The 24,320-nt window shown below is 35.1% G+C and overlaps 1 protein-coding gene across 1 annotated transcript in view; it reads right to left on the bottom strand.

Annotated features, from left to right (window-relative positions):
* Positions 1 to 996: 996 nt before the first annotated feature.
* SMC2 (structural maintenance of chromosomes 2) overlaps positions 997 to 24,320 on the bottom strand; it is a 49,171-nt gene continuing 25,847 nt past the window's right edge. Inside the window, exons 17-25 of the mRNA XM_065947066.1 lie at positions 23,696 to 23,820; positions 19,436 to 19,629; positions 18,410 to 18,553; positions 15,192 to 15,386; positions 13,094 to 13,294; positions 10,508 to 10,624; positions 7,316 to 7,476; positions 3,809 to 3,956; positions 997 to 2,941 (exon numbers count right to left, since the gene is read on the bottom strand). Coding sequence (XP_065803138.1) covers positions 2,783 to 2,941; positions 3,809 to 3,956; positions 7,316 to 7,476; positions 10,508 to 10,624; positions 13,094 to 13,294; positions 15,192 to 15,386; positions 18,410 to 18,553; positions 19,436 to 19,629; positions 23,696 to 23,820 — 1,444 coding nt within the window. The 3' untranslated portion in view covers positions 997 to 2,782. The remainder of the gene's footprint in view (positions 2,942 to 3,808; positions 3,957 to 7,315; positions 7,477 to 10,507; positions 10,625 to 13,093; positions 13,295 to 15,191; positions 15,387 to 18,409; positions 18,554 to 19,435; positions 19,630 to 23,695; positions 23,821 to 24,320) is intronic.

Genomic DNA, 24,320 nt, shown 5'->3' with positions numbered 1-24,320 from the left:
GGCAACTCTTCTTTCATTCCTGGTATTAGTGATTGGTAGTTTCTCTGGTTTATTTGATTGGTCTAATTAGAGACCTACTGATTCTATTGCTCTTTTGAGAATCAAATGTTGATTTCATCGATTTTCTCTTATTTTTCTTATAAATTGTTGATTTTTATCCTCTATTATTTCCATCTTTCCATTTAATTTGGGTTTGCTTTATCCTTATTTATCTAGAATAAAGATTAAGGTAGATGATAAAGAATATCTACCAAAAGCCTGTAACTAAGATTATATTCAGTGATGAAACACTGAAAAGCTTTCTTCCTAATTCTGAGAAAAAGGCAAATATGCCAGCTTGCATCACTCTTACATACAACGTGGAGCTGAAAGTTCAAGCCAGTGTAATAAGGCAGGAGAATAAAAAAGATAACAGATTAAAAAAGAAGCTACTTCCTTACTTTGCAAATGACATGACTGTGGGAGTGTTGGCCTGTTAAATTACTCCACCATATACTGTAGAAGAGGGATTCTCTCATCTTTGCTTTGGAATTTGCTGTTAACATACCTGAAACGCCAATAACAAAAATGCAAGGAATCCTTTCTTTGAGTGTTGGAGGTTTTTCCCTAAGTTTCACATGGTGTATATTAGTCATCCAGACATCTCGTAAATTTACTATGTATAACAAATGCAGATGTTCAAGCTATCAGAGAGGTAGTGTATAAATAGGTTCTGGAGACTAACAGTAAGATCTGTATTTTGCTAGTCAATAACTGTATTAACACCATGGGCAAGTTTCTTAACCTCGCGGCTCAATTGAGTTTCCTCAGTTATACAGTGCTAATGATAACAGTATTTACCTCCCTGGACTATTATGAGAATTAAGTGTGAAAACATGAATGAATACAGTGTCTGATGTATAGAAAAAGCTCAAATACTAGTTACTCATATTATTGTGAAACAAATGTTCCCATTCCCCTTAATGTGTTCCCTCTAATTAAAGAATAATGACAACATTACTCACAAAAGTTTAATACATTAGAGAATTTCCATCAAAAAGCAAGATTATATACATAGACAAAAATTGGAAAAGCAAACAAATAGAAAATTTGTTGGCAGAGGAAAGAAAATTAGCACATATGGTAAAATAGTCAATCCTACAAATTACTTACAAAATTATAATTAATATAGAAATTAAATACCATTTTATAACTAGTAAATTAGAAGCATTATAATTAACAGCCACTGCTGACCAGGTTGGAGTCAACAGGTACACTATATTGACAACAGTGTGAATTAATTCTTTTTGGCAAACAATTTGCAGTACATCTGGAAAGAAATCTCATGAAACTGACGGGCTACAGTTCATGGGGTCACAACAGTTGGACACGACTTAGCGACTAAACCACCACCACCATCCTTACGTCTACTGTATACAATACTGGGCTTTCCTATAACTCAGCATCTATAGCTTTGTCTCCTCCTCCAACAGAGGACAGAACGAATTCCATATTCAATCTTTCCAATGTGCCCCACAGTATCAGTTACCTGGGTGTTACCTGACATCCTCAGCTATGTATGAGGATGAAGGATGAGAAATATTAAACCCAAGGCCAGGAAGTATGAGTCTATACTAGGAAAAGGATACCAAAAAGGAACAAAAACTCAGTGGTAAGAAGAAATGTGGGGCCAGAATAACTTGCCTGAGGTCAGGTTAAACCACGCCAGAACTTTCAAGATGTGGAGTCTGGAAGACATGGTTCTAGGGATATACTGAGGTACTAAGAATCTTATCAATGGTATTCTTATGCTGTTTGTTAGCGCCATCTTTTGAAGTCTTAAAAGGAAATTCATCGTTCTGAATTGGAAAACAGAGGACACTAAGAAATAGTCATCAAATTTTGAGTCCTTTTGGTAGAACAGATGAATCTATTTATTTATATATGTATCTGACTAAAAGAAAAAGATTACTTTCGTTTAGTCTGCTGGCTCCTATATTCTCACTCACCAATAGACTGTTATTGATTGGATTATGAAAAGGCTAACAAAATCTCTGACCATATTAGGAGACTTCAGATAAACCTGCATCAGAGAACAGCAAGCAGAGGGTACCTTTCTCCCAAGCTCTTATTAAAATACTCATAAAGATAAAAAAAAAAGACTGCATAGGCCAATTACTAAGCATAATATAATAGTCAAACATCATTAAAATAACAGGAATCTGTTTAAGATCTGCTTTCTATTTGAGTCTAAATCAGAGACCTGGCACTGTCCTCAAGGAACTAAACACAAACAGCTCAGTGCATGCCTCGCAGCTTTCTCTGTGTTCCCTCTGTTGGTCCAGCCACATGCTATATGATTCTTCCTCACCTGAATGACATTATTAGCGACAGAAAACACTAATATTACCTTAGGAATTAGCTAATTATTAAAAGCTGATTATCAGCTATATTTATTCTATAATTTAATTTCATCTGCTTCTTGGTAATTTTGCTCTTCCATACAAAATCTACCACCAACTATGTATCTCAGGCTCCCTAATATAGAAAAGACTTGTGTAAGAAAAAACATTTGGTGACACACATAAAATCACAATTACAGTAATTGGACCATAGTTAACACTGATTCAGAAAAGAGGAATTTATGCTGTTATAAGTGATTATATAAGGAAGAGAAAATGGGCTAGGTAACAATATTAAATTTTTATATAAACAACATGAATCCCAAGTTCTTATAGAGTGTATATTTAAAAAACAGGTCCAGGTGAAGGAGTGAATCTTTACTTTTAACTTCCATATGTGATCATTTGTGTCTTCTTGCCTTGGATTCGTTTTCCTTTGGAACTTTTCCGTTTTGACACTGAGTAAATCTGGCTACGGTAGAAACACCATCCACAAACTTGGTTTTGAAAAGGACGTTTGCGTTGTTGAACATACCTTCTTTTAGGGATACCACAATGAACTTAAGGGAAAAAGGAAAACATAAAAAATTGTAGCATCCTTGAAGTTCGCTCTTTTTATACTGCAGTTAAGAATCATTTGGAAAAAATTTGATTTTGTTATCTCTTTAAATGCTGGGCTCCAAGCAAATGCACATAATAAATAGTTATCATTAGGCACCTAAATGAATTCTTTCCATATGCAGTTTTAGGAGTCTCTTAATTTTACTGTGAGTGCTTCATTACCCAAGTTACTACTTCCTGCTGGCTGACTGCTTGTTGCTATCTTCTCCAGTTAGTATCAACTGTCTTATTGCTAGCTCTAAATGCCACTGTTATCTGCTAAAAAATGCCATAATAAATACACAATCTATGATAACTATAAGCGAAGCCCCCCAGAACTGTTCAATGCTTTATCTATATAATCGTATTTGGTAGCCCTAGTTACTGCAGCAACAGTTCAATAAAGAACTGTTTTTAGCTTCAAGGGTTTTTCTCTGCTTTTTAGGAGGAATGAAGAGTATCCATCAAGCAACACATGACTTTCTGATATATTTTCCAGGTACATCTTTGGAAATAGTCTTGTTTTGATTGTGCATCTTCTGGCAGCTAGCTACAGAAAATAAGTAACCTAAATAATTCCAAGTGACAAAAAAAATAGATTCCTCTTCATGCTGTAACCTGCAATTATAATTCCAGGCTCTTTCTTTAATAAGAGATGAAAGCCTCTTTCCTTCTGGAACCATTTGAATAGAATTATATATTTAAAGAGATATACAACACCTTGGTATTCCTCAATCCTAAATTCCTCATATATATTGACAACTACTAAAGAATAGTTTTAGAAAAACAAATCTTAGAACTATTCTGAGCCTCTTTTTGGTTCTTACCTGAGAATGTGTGAAATGAGTACGTAGCATATGTCCAATATTCTGAGTATGAGAAAGATCCAAGGCTGCATCGACCTCATCCAGGATGTAGATTGGGGCAGGTTTGAAAAGGAGCATGGACAGGATTAATGACAGAGCCACTAAAGACCTAAGAAAAGAAGGCCGAAAGAAATACCGTCAAAACTTGATTTTACCACTTTTTACCAAAGCGCTGAAGCAAATCTGGTATCCTATTATTATGAATAGTGCTGATTTAGCTGGAAGATAGTTATAGAAAAAATAATCTTAAAAGTTTCAAACTTGAAAACTTTTGTTGTATTAAAGTGTTTCTTTTAGTTTAGCTTTCCATTCTTCCCTCTCTTCAATGAGTGTTATTTTGAATAGAACAGTTATATATTCTTCTTTCTTGTCAGATAATTATGTTAAATTTAGCATCTAATCTTAAGAGACATCATATTACTGTTAATAGTTTTTCCTTTCCTTCCCCAAAACTCTTTTTCAGTTCTTTTCTATCCCTTTTAATTGTAACAGATTTTGTTCTAATCTGGTATGAAGAAATACAATACTTCTCATAATATTTTTTCTTAAGCATTTCATTAAAAATCTTTATTTACTGTAATGTAAAACATTTATAATTACTTAAAAACAGAATTAAAATTACAGTAACAGCTGTAATACACTTAACTCTATAACTTCAAATATCTTCTAGCATGCAGCACTAAATAGTCTAATGCTTCCTGTATTCCAATAGGGTATTTATTAAGAAACATGTAAGTGGGGGAAGAATGTGTGTAGAAGAAGAGGGGGTCTAGGAAGGTGAAACCAAATTTTCTAGCAAAGGAAAGGAATGAAACAGTACAATAAAAAGCAAGCAAGCTGACCTCTACCCTACAGGGTAGCTGAGGTCATTAAAGCGACCTAAAACTGCTTTTCAATGGCTTTCTCTGTGCCGAATATTTAAGGCATCAAGCTTTCAACTTAATCATTCAGGAGGAAAAAAAAAGGCTCACCAAGGGTTAAACTAATATGCTAGACTGTGGTATATGTGAAAATAAGTTTATATTGTCTTAATTATGGAAATAATTTTTAGGTTCCAGTAAGAAAATAAGCAAATATTCTCTATTTTCCTCAAAAATTTTTTCTAGGACTTTGGCAAAAACAATTAAAAGATGTTGGAATCTATACTGTGGAATTCAATTTTGATTGACCAGGCAGCAGAAGCTGTTTTTTCTGACTCTTAGAACATTTAGGAATTTTATCAATAATGAAAAATAAGGAGTGGACTGCTATTCTATTCATAAAAATGACAAAAGATCTCATAAGAGAAATGAACAGATCTTAGTATTTTCTACATCCAAAGGAGAAGAGTTCCATGGCAGCAAAGAGCATATGAGAGCAATCAAGGAGTATGGACTGTACATCCTGCAGGGGGAAAATATAAAATTAATACACATCTTCAATTATATGAATATTCACAATTTTCTCTCAGGGGGTTTTAATCATTTGGCTCTCTGCAAGTAAGGAGTTAGGCCAAATGATCTTCTAAAGTTTCTCTCAGTATGCTGTCTGAATCACTGTGTAAGGTTGGAGAAACTTTCCTGAAGTCCAGAACATATTATTTCCAGTACTCTTCATTGTTATGTAGACCCAGGTTTCCATTTGGCACCATTTTCCTTTTAACCAGAGAACTTGTACAGTTCTGCTGGAATTAAATGCTTCCACCTTTTGTTTTTCTGAAAACATATATTGCCTTCAACATGAAGAATATTTCTACATACAGAAGTCTAGGTTATCACATTTTTCTTTTAGCACTTTATAGATGTTGTTCCAGATTTCTGGCTTGCATAGTTTTTGACAAGAAGTCTAATCATTCTTATCTTTGTTCCTTGGCATTTAATGAGCCTTTTACCTCTGGCTGCTTTTAGGATTTTTTTTCTCCTGATGCTTGGTTTTCAGCAACTATATATGACATGCTTTGCTGTGTTATTGTATGTGTAGGAAGCGAGTATATACATTTATCTTACATGTGAAAGTGAAATGTGAAGTGTTAGTTGCTCAGTGGTATCTGACTCTTTGCCACCCCATGGACTGTGACATGCCAGGCTCCTCTGTCCCTGGAATTCTCCAGGCAAGAATACTGGAGTGGGCAGCCATTCCTTTTCCAAGGGATTTTCCTGACCCAGTGATCAACCCAGCTCTTCTGCATTACAGGCAGATTCTTTAGCATTTGGCCACCCCTTATCCTACCTGGGCTTCCCTGGTGGCTCAGATGGTAAAGTGTCTGCCTGCAATGCGGCAGACCTGGGTTCAATCGTTGGGTCAGGAAGATCCCCTGAAGAAGGAAATGGCAACCCACTCCAGTATTCTTGCCTGGAAAATTCCATGGACGGAGGAGGCTGGTGGGCTACACAGTTCACGGGGTCACAAAGAGTCGGACACGACTGACCGACTTCACTTTATCTTACCTGGGGTTCACAGAAATCAAGTATGTGGATTAACAGAACTCATCAAATCTGGAAAATCTGGGGCTGTTATTTCTTCAACTATCTTGTTTTACCTCTTCCTCTCTTTGAAATTCCAATAATATGTATGTTACTGCCCCACAGGTCACTGAAGCTCTTTCTCAGTTTAACTTTAATAGTTTATTGCTATGTTTTCAAATTCACTTATGTTCTTTTTAATGTTGAATTTGTTATCAATCTCAGGCAGAGAACTTTTCCTTTCAGGTTTTTTTTTTTTAATCTCTAGAAGTTTCAGTGGAATCTTCTTTAATAGTTTCCATTTCTCTCAGCTTGTAATCTTTGGAAATACTTAATGTAACTCTCTTTTAACTTCCTGTCTGCTAGTTTCATCACCTGTCACTTCTGGGTCTCTTTCTCCTCTAAGTTATAAATCACATTTTCTTGAGTTCTGCCTACTAGTGTTTATTAGACGCTGAACACTGTGATTATGTTGTTTACAGTCTCAACTTTGTGGTTGGTCTTTTAATAGCGTTAGGCCTGCAATTAACCTTTGCTAAGGTGTGTCTAGAACAGCCTTCACTTTAGGGATGGTGCAAATATAATGCCACGATGCATTTCCCTGGGCCTTCCCCAAATTCTAATGTTCCTTCATTTAGTAAGATTACTGGGCTTTGTGTGGGTTTCCCTCCCTGCATCTGCAATCAAGAAATTACTCCTAGGGAGAAACCTAGAGTAAACACTGGACTCAGCATTTTGTTTCTTTTCTCTCAGGACCTTACTCCTGGGTCATTCATTTTCTAGTATCTGAAAATAATTGTTTCTCATGTATTTGGTCTAGTATTATGTAGATGCTAATCCTTATTTCTACTTTGTTGCCTATCATTTTAATCAAGTGTTCTACTCAGAATTTATAGTTTCACAGATTAGAGTCCTTAAATTCCACATGCAAATATAGAAAAGCAAATCTGAAATAAAATTGGGAGGTGACGAGTTGATGGATTATAATAAAATAAGAGGAATTATTTCAAAGGGATTACTCACTTACCTCTGACCACCACTAAGTTCAGTTAGGTTTTCTTTCCAAGTATTTCCTAAGGCAACCTTAAACTCCAGACCATCCAGCACTGTCTGCCCTTCCGGTGGTGCAAGCATGGCGTTAGCACCAGGCAAAAGAGTAGAAAAAATAGACCCAAAGTCCTTGTTCACCTGGATGAAAAAATGATTTATATCATAGAACGTTTTCCAAGAAAAATCAAATGACACGTATACTTGCAAACCAGCAGGTGAATTTTGTTATCTGTTACTCTTGTTTTGAGGTTGGCAAATTATGGTCCATATGACAAATCTGGTCATGCCCAGTCACTCGTGATTGTCTATAGCTGCTAGCAACACAACATAGAAACATTAGAGTCCAGTGGTTGCAACAAGAGTATACGGCTGTGATGTATTTGTGTGTCTCTTTACAGAAATAATTTACTGAGCTTTGCTCAAACTTTGAGGGGAAACTACAGGCTATACCTCTAACACTAAGACGAAGTTTTGATACAACAGGTGGCCATGGTTGCAGGAATCCTCAGAGACACACAATTGCATAATATAGGAGATTGAACTTTCAGCTGGAGGAGAAAAACAAACACTTTTTTTCGTATAATTTGTTTTCTGTTGACTGATATGGTAAGACAGGCCTGTCATTATCAGCTAACTTTAAAAACCTTAAGATCAGTGAAGTCTAGGAGAAAAAGAGGCATAAAATAAAATGTTCTTTTCTATACTTCTCACAGATTGTCAAGGGGCAGGAACAGGACTGAGCCCCAAAAGAAAAAGGCTGAAGAAGCTACTTGACCTATCCCTGTTAAGTTGCAGCAGGAGATTACACAGAGATTTAGGACCAATATTGTAGGCTGTAACTGAGTAATTTCTGTGCATACACACTTGATCACTGACTTGAGAATTCAGCCATCTGTCTTCAGACATGACTAATAATCTTAGAGGTTCACCAGACAAAATTGAGTGTATACATGCATGCACACTGCCACTCCCCCCCCACAAACATATATGACAGCCAAATTCTCCACATTCGAGTATAAAATTCAAGTGCAAATACATATTTTATGAATATCTGTAGTAATAAGGAAATCTCCTAGACTTAAACAGTCTCCTAAATATAAATTTGCTAAGGAACACATATTTTAAGAACAACTCCACAAATGCTAATAGCCTACACAGAGAAAGTAGATTCTAGTTTTATCTGGGATAGACTTCCAGAGCTACACAAAGTTCATTACAATGGGGAGAGGTCCACTCTTTTTATGGGGGAAAGATGGAAGATAACGTATAGTTTATAAACACTTAAATATTTTTGTCCAGACAGGAGAAAGGCAGCTTAAAATTAAGACAGTGAAATGCTAATAAATCCAAAAGATGACCATGGGATCCCACGTGGATTATTCAAAAGGGAAAAGACAATCTTATCAGTTAATAGGTAGAGAAGAATACAGCCCTATCATAGACAGGAAATAAGCTGAATATTGAAAATCCAATGAGGTTAAGAAGGAAACAAAAATACAACCAGTTTCTAAAATACTCTGGTGTTGTGAAGGAAGTACACTTAAAGCCATAAGGAAGGATGGAATGCTGATAATAATACCTATCTCATTAGGTTACTGTTGAGAATTAAGTGGGAAAATTAATAGAAGAATACTGTCTGACATATATAATAAGCACTCAGTAAATTTACTTGGTTTGGGAGAACTTTGGAGGCTGGAGAAAAATCAGTTTAAAATATAAATTTGTACTTGAATTAAATCCAGCAACCATGGGGAAACCAAGAGACAGAATCTCAGGTCTAGTGTTAAATCCGAATGTTGTACAAGGATACTGGGGCCAACTTTTTGCAAGCATTTTTTAAATGACAGAAATACTACAGGGAGATGGAACACTGAAAATAAGTTGTAGAGCAGGAAAAATAATGCAAATGAAAAAGACAACTATTCTGCCATTATAAAAAATAAAGTTCCTGCAAAATTAAAAAGAGAAAAAGTGATAAGGTGCTCAGTTAAATCCTAGAGGCCCAGGCTTGCTAAAATGCCAAACAGCACAGCATCTATGAAAGCTTCTGATTAGCAGTCTTTTGTTATGGTAGGAAAACTTTACAGAAGCTAATGATTATGCTAAAGGAGACAAATCTATGCAGCCAGAGAACTAGAAATAACAGTAAGGAACCTTGAAATCTGTTGAAGTTGTCATAAAACAAAACCAAAATGGTTAATTGGGATTCTGTTGAATATGAATCCTGGAAATACTGACTTCCCAATTAACCAGTTCTAATTCCTAAAGAGCAACAAAAGGTAATTTTAACTTAAGTTCTAATTTAGGGAAAGAGAATTCCAGTTTTCCTACATTTTGACTATTAGGATCTTAGGCTAATTTCAACTTTCTAAGCTTTAGTTTCTTCATTTATAAAATAGAGATAATTATCAAAATTATTAAGATAATTCATGTAAATAAGAGCAAATGGTCTGTTAATAAATTATACTTACATAAAAATAACATTTTATAATTATTAATCTAACATTATAAAAGTGATTTGCTAAAAAACCTAAGAATGTATAATACTTATGAATTCTGAAACACAATAATTTGTAAGTGGAATACAATCTTGCTATAGAAATATTCTTAGCTCTATTTGACCTCTACAAGTCACGGCAAGAGAAAGTGAAGAGGTTAACTGAACGGGTCCTTTGGACAGGTATTCCAACAATCAGCACTTCTGCAATGTGAAACAGATAATGCTTCCAGTTTTAAGCGGAGGATGAGTAAAGGGTATGGCAGATATTTGGAAGAAACCTTAGAATACTGTCCAATATTAGAACCTATGATCTCATGAGAAAGAGGGCAAATACTGTCCCTTTCAAAGGTAAGCCAGAGTGAGCAAGTGATGGAAGAAAGAAAAATGGAGAAATCTACAAAGTTAACTTAATATAGCTTAAGAACCAGACAAGCAGACGATGAGAGTATGATGGAGTGACACACAAATCTTTGCAAATCAGTAGTAAAGTCCAAAAGGACAAAATGCTTTAAAAAGCCTACAAGGTTTTAATTAAGGTATGAGTATGTGCCTCATTCAAACACAAAGTTGTTGCTTCAGATTTATCTTAGAATACAATGCTATTAACATGACGTCATCTTCCATCTTTGCCTCATACAGAATAAATGATAATATTTTGGGTTCAAATACCTTTTGCCAAGCAATATTTATGGCTTGGTTTTTCTTCTGGTCCAGGTCTTCTATAGTTGCCAGGATTTTGGATTTGTCATTTTCTACAATTCTCTTCTTCTTCATCAAGTCATTATACTAGTAAGATAAAAAGCAGACTTAATTGAGAAAACTAAAAAATTTCTATTTTAGGCTTCAGTCAAGAATAAAGAGATTTTATTATTTTTATATGCAATACATACAACTCCTTCTTACCAAAAAGATACACTACATTGAGTTACAACATAAGCCAAACTGAGGAAAGTAAATATATCTATATGTAAAATTCAATTACTATAGTTGAGAATTTATAGCACAAACTCTTGAAACATTTTGACTCCACTTATATTCCCTATCTACCCAGGAGTCAAGGCAAAGAAAGGAATATCTGTCATGTAAACTCAAAAGTAGCCTTGCATGCAAGGTCAGTCTTAGCAGTGACATAAAGGTTTAACTTTTTTAACTCTTTGCCACGATGTATAAAGTCCTACATAATCTGGCTCCTATTTATCTCTGAACTTTTGGCAACACAGTCCTCCCTAGGCTCCAGCCATATGGCCTCATTTTCAGTTTCGTGAACACAAGCTCCCTGTAGCCTTATGGCCCCTGAACTGTTCTTCCTCTGCTTCAGACATAACTGGAGCCTCACGTTTCCACTCCAACATCTGAGTGGCCTTCTCTGCTTAATGAAGAAATTTACTGAAAAAATTTTGAGGGAGGCTACAGAGGGATAATCAAACCATGAGGAGCAACAGAACTTTCTAAACATCCTTTTAACTTATTTCTCCTCACAGCCTCGAATGTCAAGGCGGCTTCATATTCTCCCTGAAAAACTCCAGCCAGTCTTGCTAGTTTCCTTACTATCCCTCTCCTTTGTGGAGAAAAGGTTTTAGGAGCTTGGCCACACTTTTATACTGTTCCTTGCATAATTCCATATATTTTCTTACATGTGGTGACCCAAAATACAGTAACAAAAAAACAAAAGGCAAACCAATGATCAACAATATAGGCCCTTCCTCTCTGGTATGGAGATGGGAATTGGTAAAATTTAAAAAAAAAACAAAAAAAACTAGCCCAAGTTATTATTATATAATAAAAGCAAACAAGTAAAAGGAAACAAATTTCACGATGTTAAGCAGCTCAAATTCAGACGAAATAGTTCCCTTCCACGAATGTGCCATATATTGCAAAGCTTTAATGGAGAAACGAAAACCAGCAGGAATATTTAACAGAAGGATCACAGTATGTGCATTATTAATCTGTTTCGTATCTAACATAATATAGATTCTTTGTAGATGCTAATGTCATTAACAGCTTTAAGAAACCCTTTACCAAAAAATTTGTTAAAAGTGATCGAGCTCATAGGTATTACCGCTTATACAGCGCTCTCATTAACTGTTATACAAATTCAGAGTTTTACAGAATTAAAGATACAAAGCATAATATAAAATTACTCAGATTGCTATTTCCTATGGGGCCATAAAGAATAGGAATTGCTTTCCCTTTTGGGTTTTTCTAGTGACATGCAGACTGTAAAAGGTAAGGGAGATGGATAACACCATCAAGTAACTGAGAGCCTTAAAACAGAGAAGATGCTGCTGGATTTACAGATTAGTAAAACAGTGTTAATGTATATAACAATTTTAGTCATTTACTTATTTAATGGTTCTTGCAATACACTGGAATCAAAGGAAGACAGTGGTTAGAATGACTGGTGAGGAGGCAGAGAGCAGGATACAGGTATTCCCTCACTTTTCCAAAGTTCACTTTATATCACTACTTTTACAAGAAAAGGTAAAAAGCACAAACATTCAGCATGTGTTCTGCAGTGAGCCCTTCCTTACAGAAGCAGCACACACCCTGAGCAGTGAGAGTGGCACCATCAGGCTCCTCACGAGAGCAACACTGAGCATCTCAGCATCAAGCCTCCTCCCAGGGCTTTCAACTGTGTCTGTGAGCATCTGCATTTATCTCACTTTGGTCTGTGCATCTGTTAGCAAGAAGGGCCCTACGGTAATTGCTTCTTGACTTTATACCATTTTGGCAGGAAGGGTTTCAAAGGAATGCCCTACTTTTTAGATAGTGGGGAAAACCTGTACAGTCTTCTTCAAAGCCTTTCAAAAAGACAAGAGAAAGAAATGATATAAATGTGAGGAGTTAACACAATCAAAGTGTTTTTATTTAAACCAAAAATAAGAAAGGGTTTGAACATATTCACAGCAAAAGGAAAAGCAGTGGAAAAGTCATTTAAGCACAACAGAACACATAATTAATGATACAAAAACAATGAAATAAGAAAAGAAATAACTGAAAAGGAAGAAAAACAAAACAAATTTTCAAAAGCATAAAGCAAAGACTGACTCTAATAATTGTCTTGGGGTCATATCTGCTGGAGACAGAAATGGCAACCCATTTCAGTATTCTTGCCTGGAGAATCCCAAGGACAGAGGAGGCTGGCAGGCTGCAGTCCATGGGCCGCAGTCGGACACGACTGAGTACACACACCAGGGGTCATATAAAACCATCAGTGCTACTCATGTTTTACACAGTCATAGCAAAGTGACTTACACGCTCTTCAGCTTCAGTCAGTACATTCATCGCTCTCATGTTGACATTTCTTCCTAGTTTCTCCTTCATTTCTTGCAGCTTGTGAAGTCTCTCACCAGCTTCTTTTGGGTTGTTAGCTTTGAAATCATAGGTGCTGTTGGGTTGCCCAAAGAGGTGTTTTTCTGCAGTAATCCAGTCATAGTCTTTCAACATTTTGGACACCTAGCCACAAGATGATAATGGAATAATATCATTGCTCACAAACCTATATTTAAAAATTAGTTTCTTATATATTTACTAATTTTTACAAACATTTTTGAGAAAAATCCCACAATGTCTCATTTGAAAAAAAATTAGATTCATTGTTGATTGTGAACCTGTAAGTATGAATATTTTTACCGAGAGGATAGGCTACAAAAAAAAAAGAAAAAGATATTACTTAAGCATCAAAATAAATGTGAACTCAGAGAAATAGTTAAAAAGTGTATGTGGGTGGGTGTGTGTAAACATTGCCATTATAATGAGATGAGGCTCCAGATTTTACCAAATTCAATCTATTGCTTCAAAAAAACAACTTGTGAAAGTTTAATCTTATACGAATATTTAAGTCATAGATAACTGTAAAATCATGAAAGCCTAATAGTGATTGGTATCTAATAATTCTTGAAATTATAATCTAAGTAAAACATTACCTTAAATATTGACTCCATCCCCTTGCTACCCTCTTTTGACAAGGTACAGTAAAATACTCATATAATATAGCCATTAAGAATTTTTAATTATAGTGCTTAAGGAAAACTTTCTTCTACTGTAACTGGTTAAGATTGGTATTGACTGCTGAAAGCTAATCTTTGTCAATCATCCTTATTAATTCCATGAGTAGAGTCACACCACCAGACTCCAAAGTAATATGGTCGCTTCTAGTCTATCTTTCCTGCCCATCTGTGAGCTCCATGAACACGTTCTGTGGCATGCTGCTCATTCTTGTATCTTTAGTGCCTGGTATAAGTATACAATAAATATTTGATAAACTATGTATTTCAAAGAATACTTGACTTTTTAGCAGTTCTGCTTGCAAGTCCCTCTTTCTACCCTCTTCACTTAACTGTAAACAGAATCCCTTAGCAACCACCAATACTAGTATTTTCAATTATATTTAAAAAGAAAAAGCCTATTAACAGTAATATTAGCATTGGTAATAGTTCAGTGAATCCACTAATACTAGGTTACTAGGCAAATGGGAAATCAATACTAATAAAATATTAGGATATTACCATGTGGTCATTAAAAAAATGCTTTTTAAACAAAGTAATGAACCTGAATAGGCACTCATGGCTCCTACAGAAAAGGGTGGAAGACTGTTTTGTATGTTCTCATACATACGAAAAATCTTTTTGAAATTAAATCTCTTGTACTTTTATGACGCTAAAAAAGATTTAAAAGGCACCAAACTGTTACACACCAGTAAGAAAACATGATGAGTGAATTATTAAAACCACATAAATGAAGCCTCCTAACTAAGCAATGAATTCCTGCAAAACTATGCATTTTCTTTAAAGTACTTAGGTTACTGTGATACATGAAAGAAATTTTAATTAAGAGTGACGAAAAAACTGTGGGATAACTTCAAAGACACTGCTTGGCAAAATGTCAGATTTCAAACGAGACTTCGAACACTGACTGTACCGATCCTGCTAAGGACATCCTAAACCAACCAAGTCCTTACTTCAGAAGTTCCCTATGTATGTTTCTCTGTGAGGTCCCTAAATTCAACTTGCAATAACATAAAGAATATATATTACAACTATTAATACATTAGCAATTAGTTCTATGAACAAGTGGGGATTAAAAAAAACAGTTATTTCCATGGGAGACCACTCAATATTTGGTTTAAAACATCTTGGGAGATGGGAATAAAGCCCCCGAAATTAAATTTAAAAATAAAACACTTTTGCCATTTGGTGACTGCTGAGAAGCAGTCATAGTTGTATGCCTCAAAATTGTTACACAGTAGTTCTGCCATTTACAGTAAGTTCTTCACTGAGCACTTTACCAGAACATTTCAAAAGCCCAGAGGCAAAAATGTGACTAAGAACAAAAACGAACAACACCAACATGCCTTGGCAGCAGCATCTTCAGCCTCCCGTTTGTGTTTGCTGATGTTGTGGTCCAGTTCCTTAATTTTAAGCTGAGATTCATTGTTTTGCTCCTTGTGTTTTGCTACTTCTGCATATTTAGCTTTAACTATGTTGTCTTGGGCTGTTATCACTTCTTTTTGCTTGGTCACCTCTTCTTGAGCTTTATTTACTAACTCCTGAAATGAATAATTACAAGACAACATACAGCAAGGTAAGATGGAGACATTTTTTGCTTTACTGAAAGATCATCCGACAGACTTCTAGACAAGATGGCAATGTGTCACCTAACCTTCTACATTTTATATTCCCATGAAAATGACTAACACATTTACAGATAAAACTTGTATCACCACTAGGAAAAAAGGGATGAGATGCATTGTTCCTGCTGGAAGGCAACAAAGTTCCTGTGACACAGTGTAACTGTTAGCACCTAGGTGGAGGAGGGGTTACTGGGATTTCTCCTGTGAGGTCTCTCAAAAAGGTGGGATTCCGGTGGTGGTTACAAAATAATATGACAGACCCGCAAATGCCATTTATTATGAAGGCAAAGAACGGGGGTGGAAGTAAGGTAAGCTGGCATTTGTTCCTTTCCCTTCTATAGAACTAAGCCGTAACGCCTCTGACAGCGGCAACAGAAGGTCAGGGTGTTTGGTTCTAGCACGGGGGTTACAGCAGAGATATGGAACAGGAAGAGGAACTGTTTTGAAGAAACAGATCTGTGGCACAGAGAAAAACTTCTCACTCTTTTACTATCATCAATTTCCCTCTCAAGTGAAAATTATAGCTGGGATTTAGTCTACCAACTCTCACCTCCTCCACCTCAAAGTTCTTTGCTAGATCTTAAAGGTCTTTCTGGTAAAGTCACAAACTTACACAAACATCTGAAAAAAAAAAAAAGAACCTAGCTCAACTCAGATTTAGGTATGGGAAAACAAAGAGTAGAACAACTTGCTAAAAGACTCTGAGGAATAGATCTGTTGAAGTGATGATAAGCATCAGTAAAAATTTAGGAATTTTTTAAGGCATGCTCATTAGAAAACAAGATAATTTTGAGCAATAAACAATACCTGACATTATGGTTAAGTTATTGAACATGACATAAGTAATTTCTTTATAATGTTTGTGTCATTAAAGGTCCTTTGCAGGAGGAAGTTAAATCACAGCATTCATCTAAAAAATCCAAAACAAAAGCACATGACAAAAACATGTTTATGAAGAAGATTCTCTCACACCTAAAGATTGAAGATGGCATCACAGGTATAAACTGTTTCAATCTACAATTGTTAAGAGAAAAATAAGGATATCTATCACTTCAGATTGAACCAAAGTTTTTAGTTTTGTTTGAACATAATTAATTTGAAGGCAATTTCTCTTCTTAGCTCCCTAAGAGGGCAAACAGAAACAATTTAGAATATCGAGACTAAAAGAACATTTACAAACTAAGAGATCCATTTATAGTTTTCCATAGAGAAATAGATATTCTCTTTATAGAAATATGTATATGCTTTGATTTTATCATTATTTAGATCAAGGAAGAAGTGGCTTATTTTACTTCCACATTTCTTTTTAAAAATATGACATCTAAGTTTTTTAAAACAAGATGGTAAAAGATATGGAGGAATGAGACAAAAAGGCAAGGCAGAAAAGAAACTGTAGAAATGGTAATCAGCAACACAAAACACAAAGCTCAAAAGCATTTTTATCCCTGATCTTCAAAAATAGTTAAAAAATTGTTCTGCTATTGATTTGATAATGTGTTAAAAATAAAAAAACCCTCGAGTTTAACCACAAATAGAATGAAGAGAAAAGAACCACTTTAGGAAACAATGCACAGTACAACAATTAAAACAATTATCTCGAGGAAAGAGTGTGACAGGAAATGTAAAAGTGGAGGCCAAAAGGCAAAAACACACTTTACTCTAGGGTAGGTAAATGGATGGAACTCCCTTGTTAGAAGCTGTTACATTTTAGTTAACATGACCTACAAAAAGTACCTAACTGCAACAGAACAGAAAACTTAAAAAAAAAAAAAAGTGGTATCAAAAAACCAAGGTGATTATACTTTGTATAGCATGGTGACAGCAGTTAATAATAACTACTACTATATATTTCAAAGCTGCTAAGACAGCACATCTTAAAAAGTTCTCATCACAAGAAAAAAATCTGTAATTATATATGGTTACCAGACTTACTGGGGTGATCATTTCACAATATATTAAAATGCTGAACCATTATATTGTACATCTGAAACTAATATAAATGTTATGCCAATTATATCTGAGTTTTAAAAAGTAGGAGTAGAAATAATGAAACAAAACAGAATTCAAGGTCAAAATAAAAAAAAGGGTCAAGAGGGTATCCAACACTCATGAGGGAGCATTTCTAGTATTTGTAGGAAATAGAAATATCTGCACAACATGAAACCCTTGCGGCCCAAATCCACCCTTCAGCGCCGGCTTCTGAGACGGGAACTTCTCCCTCGCCAGGTGTAACAGCATGAGCCTCATCAGCCAAGGATGCCGCGGGGACACTGGAGAAGGAAGGGGCTTTGCCTCTTGGCTCTGATGCGCTTTTCTCAGAGGCAAGGCCGTCACTCACCTGGCTTCCCCCGGCACCCCAGCAGCAGCCTTTACAGACGGCCCACAGGCTACGCACCTCCCTGCGGCCAGGCCCCCTGGCGTCCCGGGAAGCTGTTTTCCCAGCAGATGTCCCGTGCATGGTTTCCCTCCTACATCAAGCCCCACCAGCAGAGCGCCACAATGATGTGTTCTCCAACTACATGCAGTTCTCAGCTTTGCAGGTAGAAAGGGGCTCTTTTCCAGATTTGCTCCTTCTGGGGGTGCACAGCCTCAGCTTATAGGTAATGACTGCTCCTGTATCTGCTGTTCATGTATTCTTTAGAGTTTTCTCTACCCCTTAGCAATCAATCATACCTCATTCCAAATTCCTATTATAGTTAATAATTTTTCTTTAAACTCTGCCTGGTCAAATTACTGGGTATTTTTCATTTTCTAGTAGACCTGGACTAAAACAATTAGTGATACTATTTCAGGACTCTTTCTGATTGGTAATCATCATTTTCCCTCTCATCATGACAAGGGTGAAAAGACTGAGACCTCTGAAGTCAAACACCTTTAAGCCACCATTTCAGAAGCAGACTGACATCTGTATTTCTCTGATGTGGTTAAATCCCTCTTACCTCATTTTTAGCCACCTCAGAGGCCATTACTGCAATCTGACCCTCATAGGATATAATAGCTTCCTTTACAGCTTCAAGCTGTTGTTGATAGGATGCATGCTCTCTCCTGAGCTCCTCCAGCTCCAGGGTGATAGCTTCAACTTCCTATAAAAAACACAGCATCTGGGCATTCAACAGTTACCAACTATTGAAAAATAATTACACACATGTCAGCAAAACTAATAAGATACTCAAGCAAGTAAGGACCATAGCTTACTCAACTACTGAAAACATGTAAGCTGCTTCCAAAGAAGAAAGGGGAAAAAAAATTTATTTTTCTGTATTAAAAAATATACATACAATTTTTATGGGTTCAAAGAACTTTGCATAAACTATTTCATCCTTTTATTCCTATAGGGAAAAACAATACAGAATTCTATATGGCAGATAAATTAGGAGAGGTAAAAACCTTTTTTTAAACAATTATTTAATGACAAAAAGTTACTTTCTCTTCTTTCCCATTATAGTCTTTAGTTCTTTTCAAAAGGCTTTGTGTAAAGCTAAATATTTACTAGTAGAATCATAAGGTGGGTTTAAAAAGAACTGTGAAGGAAAGTCAGATTTAAGTGAAATTGTATTTCAATATTGAAATTATATGGACGTGATTGAGCATGTAGCCTTTGTAAACAGAAAAACATAGGTTCAAATTCCAGCCTTGAAACTATCCAAAATAGTCTACAATTGAATAACACTGCAAATGTAACATGCTTTGTCATCATTATTCTTTCACAGTGTATGTTTCAAACAAGATGATCACCAAACAGAAACATCAACAGTAAGTCTCTGATATAACACAGCTTGGCTTACATGATACAAGCTTTGGTCCACTCCTGAATGAAACATTATCAAAATCAAACATTTATCAAGCAACCTTGTCTCTCACTTTTGGATTATCGATGAAGAAGGCCAAATCAACCAATGGTATTCTACCACCCTTCAGTTCTACACTGATGTGAAAAGATTAATTCTATTAAAAAAAACAATGACCTGTTGTTTCTCTTTCATTTTCTTGCTAGAAGCATCTGCTTTAGTTTTGGCACAATCTAGTTTTTTCTGGGCATCCTTCAGTTCTCTCTCTCTTTCAGCTTCTGCATTTTTCATTTTATTCTCCAACACCTCATATTTTTCTTCGGCTTTTTTCTGAATTTCTTTGGTGTTTTTTAAGGTCTCCTCGCTTTCCTCTGCATCATAAAGCAGGCAAATACAACTAAATGAGATCCTCCAACTAGTAACAGTTACAGATAAGGGCTTACAAATTCAACTTGTAACAGAAGAAAAGGTATAGAAAGTTGGAGGCAAGAGTTTTGTTTTTTTTTTTAAATTAACTGTTTTAACCTTATTCTAGAAATAGTATGTTGAAAACACAGGTCATACCTTAAAGCCATACTTATCTAAATTCTGTAAAGAAATTATTTCCAATCACATGAAATTGAGTAACATAAACTTTACCTACAATTTAACTTATAAAAAGATCACAGACCATTTTATATACCATATCCTTCCTAAAACCAGAACTGAGCACATAACTATGGTATTTTTATTTTAGTTATAAGAGTACTTGTAATTAACCCCATAAAAAAGCTTAACTTAGTGGTCCTTGCTCATTTATTTTTATTCAAGGAAACTCTTATTAGAGAAATATTGTGAGAACACACCTAGGACGAAGCATAGGAAACATATTACCTCTGAATTTATAAATTAAAAAATAAAGTAAGATAGAATGATCATGTTATGGTCACAATCAACATTAAGTGTTAGGACTAAGTACAAACATAACCTTGAAAGCCATGATTATACAATGTCCTATACTACTTTTCACTGTAGAACATCATTCTAGAAATCAAGAGAGAAATAAAAAAATACCCAACACAAAGATAAACAGAAATACAACAAACCAAATGTACATTAGATGTAGCAAAATCAGTTCTAGGAGTGAAGTTCACAACAACCAATGTCTACCTAAAGAAACAAGAAAGATCTCAAACAACTTTACACTAAAAATCTGTTGTTTCTATATACTAAACAGTCCCATTTAGAACTGCATCAAAAAGAAGAAAAAACAAAACTCAAAGTTAGTAGAAGGAAGAAAACAATAAAGATCAGTGTGGAAATAAATGAAATTGAGACTAAAAAGAAATAGAACAAAAATCCATGAAATTAAAAGCTGGTTCTTTAAAACCGACAACCTTTCAGCTAGACCTAAGGGAAAAAGACTCAAAGTCAGAAATAAAAGATACAACTAATACCACAGAAATATAAGGAATCATAAAAGGTAACTATGAAAAATTTCACACAAACAAATCAGACAACCCATAAGATATAAATCCCTAGAAAAAGACAACCTATCAAGATTCAATCATGATGACATAGAAAATCTGAAAAGACAGATTAGTAATATGGAAATTTAATAAGGAATCAAAAACCTCCCAACAAACAAAAGTCCAGCTGAATTAAATCAAACATTTAAAGAATTAAAACCAATCCTTCCTTTTCAAATTTTCCCAAAAAACAGACAAAAAGGAAATTCTTCCAAACTCATTTTGTGAAGCCATCATCATCCTGATATTGAAACCAGACAAGGATACCAAAAGCAAACAAAATCACAGGCTATTATTCCTGATGAACATAAAAGCAAAAATCCTCAACAAAACATCAGCAAACCGAATTCAACAACACAGTGAAAGAATCATACACCATGACTAGGTGGGATTTACTGCAGGGATACAATGATGGTTTAACGTCTGCCATTTAGTGAATATGATACACTACATTAACAAATTCAGGATAAAAGTCATGGTCATCTCAAGAGCAGAAAAAGCACTTGAGAAAATCCAACATTTATGATAAAAACACAGTAAAGGGAGTATAGAGAGAATAAACAAGGCTATACACATGACAAGCTCACAGCTAACAGCATACTCAATGGTAAAAAGCTGAAAACATTTCCTCTAAGACCAAGAAAAGATAAGCATGCCCACACCACTTTTATTCAACACAGTGTTGGAAGTGCTACAGCAACAGGGAAAGGAAAAGAAGGTCATCCAAATTAGAAAGAAAGAAGTAAAACTGTCACTATTTGTAGATGACATAAACAGAAAACCCTATTATAAACAGAAAATTGTAAAGACGCCGTCAAAAAACTGTTAGAAATAATAAGCAAAGTCAACAAAGCTGCAGAATACAAAATCAATTACAAACATCTGTTGCTTCTATACAGAAAACAATCCCATTCATGACTGTATCAAAAAGAAAATACCTGAGAATAAATTTAACCAAGGAGGTGAAAGATATGTACACTGAAAACTATGAAACACTGATGAAAGAAACTGAAGACAGAAATAAATGGAAAAATATTCTCTGTTCACAGATTTGAAGGATATTGTTAAAATGTCCATATTACCCAATGCAAGCTACAGATTAAAGTCAGATCCTATCAAAATTTCAATGGCATATTTCATAGGAATAGAATGAACAATCTGAAAATTTGTATGGAACCATAAAAAACCCTGAACAGCCAAAGCAATCTTGAAAAAGAACAACAAAACTGGAGGCATCATACTCCCTGATAATCAAACTGGTGGTTCAGACAGTAAAGCGTCTGCCTACAATGCGAGAGACCCGGGTTCGATTCCTGGGTCAGGAAGATCCCCTGCAGAAGGAAATGACAACCCACACCAGTACCCTTGCCTGGAAAATTCCATGGACTGAGGATCCTGGTAGGCTACAGTCCATGGGGTCGCGAAGAGTCGGACACGACTGAGCGACTTCATTCACTACAAAGCTAGAGTAATTAAAGCAGTAGAGTAGTGGTATAAAAAGAGACACAAGGATCAATGAAACTACTGAATAAAAGAACCCCAAAACAAAGCCCATGCATACATGGTCAATTAATTTATGACAAAGGAGTCAAGAATATATTATGGGGAAAAGATAGTCTCTTCAGTAAATGTTGCAAGGAACCTGGACAGTCACTTTTAAAAGAATGAAACCGGACCGCTTTCTAACACCACATACAAAAATTAAGTCAAAATGGATAAAGACTTGAAGGAAAAACCTGAAATCATGAAACTCCTAGAAGAAAACAGGTGGTTAGCTCCATAACATAGGTTTTGATGATTTTTGGAATTTGACACCAAAAGCAAAGGTAACAAAAGCAAAAATGAACAAGGGGGACTATATCAAACCAAAAAGCTTCTGCCCAGCAAAACAAATCATCCACAAAGCTAAAAGGCAACCTACTGAACAGGAGAAAACATCTGTAAATCATCTGCCTGAAAAGGGGTTAATATCTAAACCATATTAAGAACTCATATGATTCAACAGGAAAGAAAAACAATCAAATCAAAAAATAGAGGACCTGAATACACATTTTCCACAGAAGATGTACAAACGGCCAAGAGGTAAATGAAAAGATACTCAACATTAATCATAAGGGAAATTCAAATCAAAACCACAAAGAGTGATCACCTCAACTGTTATACTGGCTATCAAAAAGACAGGTGGTGTTCACTGCTTCATTATTTACAACATCCAAGACATGGAAACAACCTGAGTCCACTAATAGATGAATAGATAAAGAAACTGTGGCATAAGCATACCATGGCATACTATTCAACCATAAAAAAAGAAGGAAATCCTGTCATTTGCAATAACATGGATGGACCTTGAGGGCATTACATGAAGTGAAATAAGTCACAGAAAGAAAAATACCATATGATCTACTTATATGTGGAATCTTAAATCTCTCAGGTCACAGATACAAAGAAAAGATTGGTGGTTGCTAGAGGCAGGGGGTGGGGAAGGTGAATGAAATGAATACATTTTTAATTTTATAAAAGAGAAAAAAAAAGAATAAAAATATTAGTGGGGGAAAATAGGTCTGTGAATAGTCCTAAGGAATAAGAGAAATTTAAAACTACCATATACAATTAAATTCTGATTAAAGGTGTTAAGATAGGTTCTTAAAATTAGGGACAGAGATAGTTATAAATTCAATTATACATATAAAAAAGTACTATAAACATAAAACCAAAAGACAAGCATATAACAAAAAGGTTATTTGTAATGTGGTACACAAGAACAATAAAAACAAGCCATGAGCAACCCAACAAAAGAGTGCAAATTAACAGAAAATTATTGCATATAATTAAAATAACTAATTCAAATACATAATAAGCATGAGAGCTTCAAATACTGCAAGTATGGTTATCAGTTGAAACAGATTAGCACAAAATGTTTTTATCTTACCAATGATTTTTTTAAGAGCATCTAGTTCTTCCTGTTGCTTGTGATACGAGCTTTGCTGAAGCTTGGTTTGTAATAAATCTACCTCCTCAGTTTTCATCTCCCACTGCTGTTTTAGGTGGCGATACCTTAAGGGAGAGAAGTTTATAATAAATGACAATTTTTCTGATGTTTGAGACATGCATTTAAACAAGCTCTTAGCTAAAACAAACTCATACAACATAATGTAAGATGCCACTGGTTACAAGACTCATTTTGATGACTTCCACACTTCTGAAGCATCAATTAAACTCAAGTTTGACTTGATTACTGAAGGTAAATACTCCAAATGACCAACAGTAACTATCCACAGAAATATTAATTTTAGCAAATACTAATAATCTGAGAATAAGTTACCTTAAAAATAACCCTTCTCACTGATCCTTATCTAAAAGAAAAACTCCCTAACAGCCCCCATCACAAAAATAGAATATATAACAATTATATAAAATTTCAAAAATTTGGTTAGCTCAATCCCCAGTTTCAAATGTTTAAAAAAATAATAACATTCCCTCCATTTTGTAAGGAGACTGGTGGTTTAAAATGACACAGTATTAAACTTAAACATTCACCGAGCACTTTTTTTTGC

This window comes from Muntiacus reevesi, chromosome 10 (assembly GCF_963930625.1).
Source record: "Muntiacus reevesi chromosome 10, mMunRee1.1, whole genome shotgun sequence".
NCBI lineage: Eukaryota > Metazoa > Chordata > Mammalia > Artiodactyla > Cervidae > Muntiacus > Muntiacus reevesi.
Note: the sequence above shows the minus strand (reverse complement) of the source record. Positions and strands in the feature narration are given on the sequence as shown.